The sequence below is a fragment of the Rhinopithecus bieti genome, unplaced genomic scaffold (assembly GCF_001698545.2).
Source record: "Rhinopithecus bieti isolate Rb0 unplaced genomic scaffold, ASM169854v2 scaffold_13747, whole genome shotgun sequence".
In the NCBI taxonomy this organism is placed as follows: domain Eukaryota; kingdom Metazoa; phylum Chordata; class Mammalia; order Primates; family Cercopithecidae; genus Rhinopithecus; species Rhinopithecus bieti.
This window is the reverse complement of record NW_016807729.1, coordinates 1-13,126: the sequence shown is the minus strand read 5'-3', so window position 1 is coordinate 13,126 and position 13,126 is coordinate 1. Positions and strand designations below refer to the sequence as shown.

General features: G+C 49.3%; 1 protein-coding gene across 1 annotated transcript; it reads left to right on the top strand.

Moving 5' to 3' along the window:
- Positions 1 to 460: 460 nt before the first annotated feature.
- LOC108536651 (NKG2D ligand 1-like) lies at positions 461 to 5,908 on the top strand (the record flags this gene model as incomplete). The annotated part of the gene is made up of 5 exons (XM_017883644.1): positions 461 to 545; positions 2,746 to 2,747; positions 4,353 to 4,614; positions 4,829 to 5,083; positions 5,736 to 5,908. Coding segments are annotated over exons 1-5 (777 nt in total), but the record flags the coding sequence as incomplete, so codon positions are not given.
- Between the last annotated feature and the right edge of the window lie 7,218 nt (positions 5,909 to 13,126).

The following is a 13,126-nucleotide window of genomic DNA, read 5'->3' as shown; positions in this document are numbered from 1 at the left end:
GGAGGGCGGCTGTCACTGGTGCAGGCGGTGACGGGGAGACACTGCCGCCACTGAGTATTCCTGTGCAAGTTTCTTCACCTTCCTGTGGGTAAGTGTTTACATTGTGGTAATGATAAATTCTGTGTTGAAAAATTAGGTGATGGGGCCATGGAAGGAACTGTGCCCTGGCCCGCTCGGGGCCTGTGCAAGCCGCCACCAAGCTGCGGGGGCGGGTTGGAGGGGAAAGTTTCGTCAGCCAGGCCGCTGTCAGATGACAGCGTGACGAGGTGGATCATCCCTAACAACGGCAGGCTAGGATCCCGCCCAGTGGATCCCAGCCTGCGGCAGGGCGGGGTGCCGCAAAGGGAGAGGGGAGGGTCTGGGCAGCCTTTATAATTAGCCGGCTTGGGAGCTCCGAAGCGATTCATCAGCCGGACTCCACTTCGACAGCGCCTCCTGTCCCCTACGCTCTAGGTCTACAATGGCAGCGACCGCCAGCACTGAGTTCCTTCTGTGCCTCTCCTTTCTGCACCTGCTGTCCGGCTGGTCCGGCCCAGGGCGGGCAGGTGAGTTCGGGGATGGAGCCTAAGTGGGGCGGGGGGCCAAGCTGGTGGGCTGAGGACTGCAGCGGGTTTCAGAAGAGCGGAGGCTTCTGCAAGGACTGGCGCGATCTCCCGGAACATCATGGTCTCCCGAACATCGCCGTTCCCCCGAATATCGCGGTCCCCCCGAACATCGCGATCTCCCCAGACATCCAGATCTCCCCGAACATCGCTGTCTCCCCGTAAATCGCCATCTCCTCGAACATCGCGGTCTCCCAGAACATCTCGATCTCCCCGAACATGCTCGGCTGAAGGCACTCAGTTCGCCTCCGCGGCTCCTTTCAGCCGGGTCCGATTCCTCCGGCTGCCGCTTGCCCCGCAGGCCAGGAAGCTTCTAGATGCACCGGCGCGATCTCCCCGAACATCGCGGTTTCCCCGAACGTCGCGGTCACCCCGAACGTTGCGATCTCTTTTCCGCCGGGTCGGCTTCCTGCGGCTTCTGCTTGCCCCAGGAGGCTCCTGGAAGGACCGGCGCGATCTCCCTGAACATCGAATTCTACCAGAACATCGCGTTCTACCGGAACATCGCGATCCTCCAGAACATCCCGGTCTCCCCTAACATCGCCATCTCCCCGAACAACTCGATCTCCCCAAATATCCCGGTTCCCCCGAACATCGCGGTCTCCCCCAACATCGCCGTCTCCCTGAACATCTCGGTCTCCCCACACTTGCCCTGCTGAGGGCACTCAGTTCCCCTCCGCGGCTCCTTTCCGCCGGGTCGGCTTCCTGCGGCTTCTGCTTGCCCCAGGAGGCTTCTGGAAGGACCGGCGCCATCTCCCCTAGCATCGCGTTCTACCCGAACATCGCGATCCGCCCGAATATCTCGGTCCTCCCCAACATCGCCGTCTCCTGGAACATCGCTGTCTCCCGGAACATCGCGGTTTTCCTGAACATCGCTGTCTCCTCGAACATCGCAGTCCCCCGAACATCTTGGTCTCCCCGAAAATTGCCATCTCCCCGAACATTGCCATCTCCCCCAACATCTCCATCTCCCCGAACACGCCCGGCTGAAGGTACTCAGTTCCCCTCCGCGGCTCCTTTATGCCAGGTCCCATTCCTCCGGCTGCTGTTTGTCCCGTAGGTCAGGAAGCTTCTGGATGGACCGGCGCGATCTCCCCGAACATCGCGGTTTCCCCGAACGTCTCGGTGTCCCTCAACCTTGCGATCTCTCTGAACATCGCGGTCTCCTCGAACATCGCTGATGGTTTCCCCAAACATCTCGGTCTCCCCTTACATCGCGGTTCCCCCGAACATCGCGGTCTCCTCGAACATCGCAGTGCCCCTAACATCGCTCTCTCTCCGAACATCGCGGTCTGTCGGAACACCGCTATGCCCCCGAACATCGCGGTCTCCTCGAACATTGCGATGTCTCTGAACATCGCTATCTCCCTGAACATGCCCGGCTGAAGGCACTCAGTTTCCCTCCGGCGCTCCTTTCCACCGAGTCGGCTTGATGCAGCTGCTGCTAGCCCCGCAGGCCAGGGGGAGCGTCAAAGAAGGCTGAAAAGGAATCGCAGGAGGGTGGAGGGGCCAAAGGGCTACAGAAGGCAAGGTGGGGCGGGGATCCCTGGTGCAGACCCTCCCTGGTGCAGACCCGCAGCCCCACTCGCCCTAGGGAAGGAGAAACCAGATCCCGGAACCCTAGCTGGTGTCAGGACAGGGGTGAAGGGGGGTTCCACAGGGAAGCAATCACAGACTCCCCCACCAGCCACAACCCTGCTCTGCTCTGACCTGCTCTTCACCACACAAACCTTCCAGCACCTCCAGGGCTTCCTGCCCTGGATCTTCCCCCTGAACTTTGCTGCAGACACTCACCTGCACCCAGGGGCTCACCAGACATTTCCTACCCCTCGTCGAATGAACCCAGCACATCCGTCTAAGCTGGACCTGACACAGGTGTCCGTCTGTTACTTTGCCCTAAATGCACCTCATGAGTAATAGGGGAGCAAGTTAATGCTTCAGGTCCCTGGGAGAAGGTCAGACCACGCACTGTTCACTAGGAGTGTCTGGGTATTTGCTGTTTCATGGTGTACACTTACCAGAGTGAATGCCCATGTAGCTCTGTGAGGGAGTCTGAAGGAGTCATTGCAGTTGCTATGGGGTTGAAGGAGCCCACTGGGGCTTCTGGCCCTCTCCTTTTAGTAATTGGGACTCTGGGTCTGAGATGTGGCTCAGTTCGTCAACGGTAGCTGGGGCAAAGGAGCTGCAGTTATTTGCCTGGGGGTGACCTCCCTTTCAGGCCCTGCCAGGTCATCCATGCCTTGCATTTTGTCTTTGTTTGTTGTAATTATTTAACTGCTAAGCAGTATCCGGGTTTGAGTTTCGCATTTCTGTTGGATCTTTGACGTCCTTTGTTCTATGAGCCATGGGCCATACTTTGTATGGCTGAGGTCCCCAGCTGGGCATTGTGACTCTTTAATTATTTCCATCAATTGCACCGGCTCCTTCCTCCTGACAGTTGATGGCCTCGCAATTGAGATCTGTTATTTCAGGATTTTCCACCCGCGCCCCCATTCCTAGCTGGGCAGGCCCATTCAGGAAGAAAAAAGGGAAGGCAGCGCTTCTCCTACCCCGCAAATACGCCGGCTTCAGCAACAGGCATCCCTGGGGCTTGCTTGACAGTACCTGCCTGGGCCTTATCCAGGGCCTTCTTTATATGGCTGAGTAAACAGGAGTCGCTCGAGGCATCCATGAGCCCAAAGGATGGAATACTCGTTCCTGGATTTTCATGGCTGCAGCCACTCGGCCATTGGGCGCTTCTCTGAGCCTTGTTGGTTGCTTTCCTCTATTACCCTGACCGTCGCGGTTGGTTAGAAGGTTCTGGATGGGCCGGGGCGCAGTGCTCAAGCCTGTAATACGTGCAGCACTTTGGGAGGCTGAGACGGGCAGATTCACGAGGTCAGGAGTTTCGAGACATCCTGGCTAAGCACAGTGAATACCCCGTCTCTACTAAAAAAATACAAAAAAAAAAAAAGCTAGGCCAGGTGAGGTGGCAGGCGCCTGTAGTCCAGGCTACTGGGAGGCCTGAGGCAGGAGAATGGTGTGAACTGGGAAGGCGGACGGGCTTGCAGTGAGCTGAGATCCGGCCACTGGGCACATCAGCCTGGGTGGCAGAGCAAGACTCGCGTCTCAAAAAAAAAAAAAAAAAAAAAAAAAAAGAGTTGCTGGATTTCCAAATCTTCTTGCCATGTGAACCATCCCTTTCCAAGGTTGCCAGGGAATTCATAGCTCATAAAGCAGATGGGCCGACTTCGTTGGGGTGCTTTGCCAACGTATTAAATCCTGTGCCCGTTGACAATCAATCAGGCTATGCTTATCAAAACTGAATTCAGGCTGGCCTCCCCACGCCCCACACTGTGCTGCAGCATCCAAGGGCAAGGATCCCACCACTCCTCCTCCCACCATCCTGCAGTCCACACAGACTGCTGCTGAGGGTCCTCGCTCCATGCCAGGGCTTTTCCTGCCCACACAGGCCTGGCACATCCACGACAAGGTCATGTGCTGACCCATGTGGGCACGGAGCAGGTGGGACATGTCTGGAGGGGCCATGTGGTTTCACGGCTGCAGGAACCTTCCCCTCCATGTACTCAAGCAAGGGAGACGCTCTAGTCATTAACTAGTTTTCATGACAATCCTGGCTGGCATATCTTGCTCTGCCAGCCCAGCTCCTCAGAGGTATTTACTTGCAGTCACCATAAGGGGAAGGAGGGGATTTAAGTTCCACTTCCCACCACACCAACCCCACCCCACCCCCGTGTTTTTCTTCCACAGACAAACACTGTCTGCTATGACTTCATCATCACTCCTAAGTTCAGACCTAAACCACACTGGTGTGAAGTTCAAGGCCTGGTGGATGAAAGGCCTTTTCTTCACTATGACTGTGTTAACCACAAGGCCAAAGCCTCTGCTTCTCTGGGGAAGAAAGTCAATGTCACAAAACCCTGGGAAGAACAGACTGAAACCTTAAGAGACATGGTGGATTTCCTCAAAGGGCAACTGCCTGACATTCAAGCGGAGAATTTAATACCCATTGGTAAGTTTAAAATGGCCCAGGGAGCAGACACAGTAGTAACTTAGAGGCATTTATTGGTTTCATGTAAAAAATAAATCAGAAGTTTGTGTCATCCAAGAGGCTGAGAAGCATGCGCAGGATGCAGCAGAGAGAGCAAGTCCAGGAATCAGGAAAGGAAGCAGGGTGGGGCTCAGGATTTGTCAAGATCAGAGCTGATCTCTTTCCAATGGGGCAGAGCCCCTCATTCTGCAGGCCCGGATGTCTTGTGAGCACGAAGCCCATGGACACGGCAGAGGATCTTGGCAGTTCCTCTTCAATGGACAGACGTTCCTCCTCTTTGACTCAAACAACAGAAAGTGGACAGCACTTCATCCTGGAGCCAAGAAGGTGAAAGAGAAGTGGGAGAAGAACAGGGATGTGACCATGTTCTTCCAGAAGACATGGCTTGAAGAATTTTTGATGTACTGGGAACAAATGCTGGATCCAACAAGTAAGTGAGAGGGGAAAAAAGGAAGCTGTCTTGAGTTCAGATCTTATCAGTCTGGTGTCTGAGTGTGTGACTGCGTGTGTGTGTGAGTGAGTGTGAACATGACTCCCTCATGGGGGGCTCCTCCTGGGGGTGCTGGCATGCCTGTGCTCTCTCATCCTCCTCTCACTTCTTCCTCTTGACTCCTCTTCCTCCCTGCACTTGCTTTTCTCCACCCACGGTGCATTTCTCACCAACCTCAAATCTGTGGGTGTCATAGTGTTTCCATATCTTTTTCATTAGTGTTCCTTTCTCCTAGAATCGCCTTTTCTTTCCTTTCCCCTCGTCTGTTTCTGTAAATCCATCAAAATCACCTCCAATGCCAGGGCCCAAGACCCTGGCTTCTTTGGCCCTGGGACATCACCTCCTCTTTCTCCATGGCAGGAGGGTGGGGTGTGTTGTCACCTTGCTTCCCTCAGCAGCCATGTGAGCTCCCTGAGGACAGGGGACACCCCCTCTCCCTTCCTACCCCAGGACCTGTCCCAGAGGTTGCCCCACAGCAGAGGGGGGCAAAAGCTCTGCCTTCCAGGATGACCTGGGGTGGCAGGAGCTGAGGAGGCATCTCCTAAGATTTGCGGCCTCGACAAGGGTTGTCACTCCTGTGTTTCCATTTCAGAACCACCCTGTCTGGCCCAAGGTACAACCCACCCCAAAGCCATGGCCACCACCCTCATTCCCTGGAGCCACCTCATCATCCTACTCCCCTTCATTCTAGCTGGCTGCTGTGGAGAGTTGTTTAGAGTGACAGATACTGTGGGCAATATTGGGAGGGGAGCAAGGGGCAGATGGGTGAGATGGGAGGATGCAGAAGGAGAATACACAGAGTCCCAGAGGCCGGGAACTTCTCATACTGACATAAGACAGATGAATGAGACCTGGTGTCGCCTGTTGGCAGTGACCTGGGCAGCTCAACCTTGAGTTCTGATGGATTCTCACTGTCAGAGGCCAGAGGGAAAGGGAGGGGCCCATACCAAGGCTTAAGGCCTATTGAGCTTGAGAGGGTTTAGCCAGTTCAGGCCTGTTTCAGAGCAGGTTCCTATTCGGGAAGGGTAGTGGTATGTGGCCTGTAGGCAGCAGGAACTCAGGCGTGGGCAGTCTGCACAGTAGGAGACGAGCAGCATGACCACTTCACCTAGGATGTCAAGAGAAAGGGTGTCCCTGGAGAAGGCTACAAAGAGAGTGATCTGGGAGAATCCCAGGACGAGGGGGCTGTGAGGGCCTTGGCCCACCCAATTCCAAAGGCTGCATTCCCAGAGAAAGCAGCTCAGGTCCCAGCAGTTAAGGTAGAAGGTGAAGAGTGGAGCATGTCCGGACTGAGGTTCAGGAAAGGCCAGGCCCCTTGGACCCATGGGATTCCTGGCCGGGTCCTGGGTGATGCCCCTGCCATTCTGCCTCCTTCACACTCCAGATCCTGAGCCAGCTGATGGCCCTGCCTGGAGCAGAGTGGACTCAGACCGGGAGGCTGAGCTGCTGCTGGAGTTCCATGCTCACCACTGAACTTGGTTAGGAATGAATAGGGCGGGGCAGGGGCAGTCCCATTCAAAGCTGTGGGTGCAGGTCCCAGGGAGAGGAGAGGTTGAGAGCAAAGGGGAAAGAAGGAGGTTTGCCTGCAAGCCCACCCAAGGCCAGGGAACACTGATACAAAGACCTCTCTTTGGACAGTGCTCCCCCAGGTCCTCTAGACCCTTCTGTGAGAAGGGGAGCAGGCCCTCCCTGGGGTGCACAACCCTCATTACCAGCCTCAATTCTGAGCCCCCATGCACTATAACAGGACCTGGGCTGGCTCTGTGGTGTGGTGAAGGAGGGTGGAGGTTGGGAAAGGCTGCAGAGCCAAGGGTAGGTTTGAAGGGAAAAACATGTTCTTTATTTGGGGGAGAGGCTCCGAAATGGGGAGGGCCTGTCACCCAGGACAACAGACCCAGTTTTTTCTCAGCCACTTAAACCAACGCTTCATCTTTTCTGAAGGTGGAAGATGATATCAAGAAGCCTCTGTTAGCCTGGTCTGGTTCCTGCTCTCCCTTCAGGGAGGTCGCCTGTCTACTCACCACTTTGCCTTTCTGGAAAGCAGGAGTGCAAGCCTTAGCAAGCCCACAGGCCCCCAGGAGATGATGAGGACATTGTAGACTCAGCATCTCATGCCACTCATTACCTTTGCTGATGATCCTAGCAGCCATTTTTCTTAACGTCTTCTGCCACTTTCTCTCGGTGGTAATGGATGGAATTCCTGCACAAGTTTTAACTGAACAAGAAATCCCAGCAAAAGGCATTTTCTTTCTACTTCTTTGATTGTGGAAAAGCAGACACTTCTCTGAAGCATGACCTTATTCTTCCAAACAGTATCACTAGTAAAATAGTATGGTGGACTTCAGAGCTCAGGGATCCTTTCCATTTTAAGTTCTTGGAGAAATCTCCAAACTGCTTTCCATAGCGGCTGAACACATTTGCTTTCCCACTAATAGTGTCTGTTTCCTTTTCTCTGCAGCCTCACCACCATCTCTGACTTTGTGACTGATTAGAGATGGTAACTCATTGCGGTTTTGATTTGCACTTACCTGATGATTAGTGATATTAAGCATTTTTTCGTGTTTGTTGGCCAATTGTAGGTCTTCTTTTGAAAAGTATCCATTCATGTCTTTGCCCAATTTTAATTGGGCTTTTTTTTCTTGCTTGTTGAATTGTTTAAGTTCCTTGTAGATTCTGGATATTGGACCTTTGTCAGATGCATACTTTGCAAATAGTTTTCCCCATTCTACAAGCTGTTTAGTGTGTTGCTGACCAAGAATTGTTATAATCCTTTTATTTTATGGCTTTTACAGTTTCTCATTCTGTCAACCATATTGGAGTGAAGCGGCATACTTATCACTAACTGTAATCTCCAACTTCTGAGCTCAAGTGATCCTCTAGACTCAGCCTCTAGAATAGCTGAGACTACAGGCGCATGGCACTAGGCCCGGCAAATTGTTTTATTTTAGGTAGAGATAGAGTCTTCCTATGTTGCCCAGGATGGTCTTCAAATCTTGGCCTTGAGCAGTCCTCCCACCTTGGCCTCCCGATGCTCTGGAATTGCAGACATGAACCACAGTGCCTGTTGTAGAAATTTTAATTATTTAATATGAAAATATTACATTAATGATTATTTTATTTAGTAAATAAAATAATGCAGAGCCCTGAAATAAACCTGCACACCTACCGCCATCTAATCTTCAACAGAAATGAGCAATGTGGGAAAGACTCCCTATTCGAAAATTAGTGCTGGGATATCCAGCCAGCCATATGCAGAAGAAGGAAACTAAACCCCTACCTCTCCCCATACATATAAAATAACTTGATATGGGTGAAAGATTTAAATGTAAGTACTAAAACTGTAAAATCCTAGAATATAACCTAAGACATACCAATGCGGACATAGGACCTGGCAAAGATTTCATGAAGAAGACACTAAAACAATTGAAACAACAACAAAAAATTGACAAATGGGACCTCATTAAACTAAAGAGCTTCTGCACAGAAAAGAAACTAGCAACACACTAAACAGACAGCCTGTAGAATGGGGAAAACTATTTGCAAAGTATGCATCTGACAAAGGTTCAATATCCAGAATTTACAAGGAACTTAAACAATTCAACAAGCAAGAAGAAAAAACCCAATTAACATTGGGCAAAGACACGAACCGATACTTTTCAAAAGAAGACCTACAATTGGTCAACAAGCATAAAAGATGCTCAATATCACTAATCATCAGATAAGTGCAAATCAAAACTGCAATGAGTTACCGTCTCTTACCCGTCATAAAGTCGGAGATGGTGGTGAGGCTGCAGAGAAAAGGGAACAGACACTGTTGGTGGGAAAGCAAACGTGTTCAGCCACTATGGAAAGCAGTTTGGAGATTCCTCCAAGAACTTAAAATGGAACCACCATTCAATCCCCAATCCCACTGCTCGGGATATACCCAAAGGAAAAGAATTCATTTTATCAAAAGACAACTGCGTCAATATGTTCATTGCAGTGCTATTCTCACTAGCAAGGACACAGAATCAGAATCTAAGTGCCCAGGAACAGTGAATTGAATGGAAAAAAAAAATGTGGTACATAGACACCATGGAATTCTACCAGATTTTGTATGGAAAAGAGGATCTACAAAACATGGCTGAAAAAAATCAGAGACAACACAAATACATGGGAAAATATTTCATACTGATGGGTTGGAGAATCAATATAGTTAAAATGGCCATACTTCCAAAAGCAATTTATAGATGCAACACTATCTCTATCAATACCAATGTCATTTTCACAGATTAGAAAACCTAATCTAAAAGTTATTTGGAATTAAGAAAGAGCCCAAATAGCCAAAACAATCATAAGCAAAAGAACAAAGCCAGAGGCATCACATTGCCTGACTTCAAACTATAATATAAGGCTGCGGTGATCAAAACAGAATGGTACTGGTACAAAACAGACACTTAGATCAGTGGAACAGAATAGAGCTCAGAAAGAAACCTTCACACCTTCTAACCTTCAACAAAATCAGCAAAACAAGCAATGGGGAAAGAGTCCTAATTCAACAAATGGTGCTGGGATAACTGGCTAGCCATGTGTAGAAGAATGAAACTGAACCTCTACCTTTCACCATATATGCAAAATAACTCGACATTAATTAAAGATTTAAATGTAAGTCCTAAAACCATAAAATCCTGGAAGATAAGCTAGGAAGTGCCACTTTGGACATAGTACCTGACAAAGATATCATGAAGAAGACACCAAAAGCATTTGCAACAACAATAAAACAAAATTCACAAATGGGACCTCATTAAACTGAAGAGTTTAAAAAAAAAATTAGCAACACAGTAAACAGCCTATAGGATGGGAGAAATATCTGCAATCTGTGTGTCTGGCAAAGCTCTAATATCCAGAATCTACACGGAACTTAACTAGCAAGAACAAAATCCCAAGTAAAGAATGTGAACAGACACTTTTCAAAAGAAGACCTGCAAGTGGCCAGCAAACATGAAAAAATGCTCTTTGGGAAGCCGCGGTGGGCAGATCACGAGGTCAGGAGTTTGAGAACAGTCTGACCAACATGGTGAAACTCCGTCTCTACTAAAATACAAAATTAGCCAGGCATGATGATGCACACCTGTAACCTGTAATGGTGCATAGTCTGATGTTGAAACTATAAAATACCTTGGACTGGTACTTTCTAGTGTTTTCCAGCAGATGGCACTGCTCATCTTGCAAATAGTTCAGTAAGCCCAGAGGGTTTGCTCACAGCGAGTTTGTGCCCTGAGCTCCTTGGCACACAGCTTGGGATCCACAGCCAAGGGCTACAGAGAAGACAAAAGAGATGTTGGCATCATGCGGAAGAGGAATCCATAAAGAGTTCATTTTGAGGATTGGGGCAGTTCCTTCTGCCCTGCAGATCAAGATGCCTTGAGAGCAAAGAGCAGAGGGGTGCTCTCTGGTGGCCCAGCAGTTCTGCCCCGGGGAGAATTCTCTTCTGCTACAGTGAAAACCAACAGGATGCTGCTTCATCCCGGGGGGACCAGGAAGATAAGTCAGAGTGAAGAGCTGTCTGAGTGTTTCAGATCACACAGTGACTGCCTGCTTGAGGGCTTCAGAACTCCTTCATGTATTGGGAGACAGCTGGCGAGACGAAAGGTGCATGGGCAGGATGGGCCCCACATGACAACTCTCAAGATGACACGCGTGTTTCTCCCGTGTGTTTCTGTGTGTCTTTGTTTGTGTCCATGTATGTGCATGGCTGTGTCTATATTTCTGCATGCATTTGTGTGTGTGTGTGTGTGTGTGCCTGCATGGTGTGAATGTATGTGAGAGACAGTGCCTGCATGTCTCTGTGTGTGTGTGCGTGTGTGTGTGTGTGTGATAACATGCCTGTATGAATGGTGAATGGATTTTCTGGTTGAGTTGCTGTGGAGGGAGACAGGGACTCTAGGGGCTTCCTGCCCACCCCTCCTTCCCTGAAGCCAGTAGCACAAATAGCACAATAAAAGGTAGTTTAATTTCATTTCATGCAAATGTAAAACTTTTGTGCTTCAAAAGGACTTCATTCAGAAGGTAAAACAAAACAAACAAACAAACAAACAAACAAAAAAAACCTTCCAGAATGAGTGAAAATAATTGAAAATCATGTATCTGGTAAGGGATTGTTATTCTGAATATATCAAGAACTCTTGCAACTCAATATTATAAAGTGAAGTAAGCCAATTTAAATATATGCAAGGAATTTGAATAGACATTTCTCCAATGTGAGACAGGTAAACTACACGGTGATCTCAAAAGAATAGAAAATTTTAGGCAGCAGTTTCAGGTGACGAGCAAAAGGAATCTGTTGAAATATCTGCAGGGGCTGTGGGCTGATAAGTTGCTGAAAACAGCGTGTGGACCAAGCTAAGAATGAGTGGACCCAACATGGCCCTGGATTTGACCCAGATTTCACGTAGGACCTCATTACATGCTGATTAACATACTAGTAAACTCCCTAGCAGTTCTGAGAATACTCATATTTGGTATAAAATTCGAGGCACCAGAGTACTAAGAAAACCAGGAATTTTCATGAGTATTCCACCCGTTGGTTGAAGAAACCCAGAAAGATGGCAGCCCCAAGCCCCTTGCCCCTGCCTCTCTCTTGAGTTTCCCTACACACCCTTTATTTGAGTATTTACTTTTCCTTTTACAATAAATCTCCATCCTTTCTCTATTTTCCTACTCATCTTCGAATTCACTACCCCATGCGCTGCCAAGAGCCCCGCACCGCCTGGGGTCGCTGTCCCACCTGNACCAGTGCCTCCTCACTGAGGCAGACCCGCACGTCCCTGCTCATATTCTGCGTCCCAGGACCCTCGGGGCCCACAACAGATCAGGCTGAGCCCATCCGGTGACCCTCCCTGGGGCTCCTGGCCCCACTCTTTCTTACTTCTTCACCTACATATTTTCACCTGTTTCAGGATCGAAACCATGAAAAGTCATGTGGGAAAGACTCCCCCGTCCCTGCTTGGGTCCACTCTCGTTAGCCACAGCCGGGAATTAGACAATATTGGATTCTTTGAATCTTTCCAGGGAGTCTTTATGCCATTTCAAATGCATATGCATAGATATTCTTAATTAAGACTTGGATATTTTTTACTCTTGATGAAACCTGTCACCCTGTCCTTCAGTTTCCACCCCCTCTATAGTGGTTGTTTCACCATCCTCTGCCCAAGCTGGGTCTTCACAGTCACAGAAGAGAGTGTTGCCAGCATTGCCATCCCGAGACATGAGATGCTTTAACGGTGCATTAATTTGCACAGCAATTCTGTGTCTGCAAATCTATTCCACACAATTAAATTGAGATTCATGGAAACACAGTTTCTGCAGCATTTCGTGTCTGTAAAAGTAACTGACTGGAGACCATCTGGATCTTCATACACAGACACTGGTTACATTTGTTCTGATGCAGTCATTCTGTGTAATGTCTTGCAGAGATAAAAAGGAAAACAATCTATATGTGCAGGTATTGGAAGATCTTGAAAGTAGTTAGTTTGAGATAGAATCTGCTATCTTGAAAGTGTGTTAGTTTGAGATAGAATCTGCATTCAGCAGAGTGCCTATGGGCTTATATTTATTTTAAAAACCATCATTGATACATGTACACATCTCTATTGTTAGTAAGGAAAACAGTATTTCCATAACTTGTTGCCAGTCTGTTTGTCCATTTTAGGAAAAATCAATGTAGCTGAAAAGCCATGGTTGCAGGAATTGGTCATCACCCACCAAGATTCTACACAGTCCTACACATCCTCCCAGCTGAGGTTGCAGGAGGAACAGGATGTGGAATGCAGTCGTGTTTCAGAGAGGAACCTAAAGTCAAACTGGACCAGGTGTCTTGTCTTGATCTCTGCCTCTTCACCCAACCGCCACCTGGTCAGGCAGTGACCCTGGAGGGCCTGGGATGATGCTTGGCGGGCAGTGAAGATGGGGAGCCAATTTTGGGAGTATAGTGAACATGGAGGG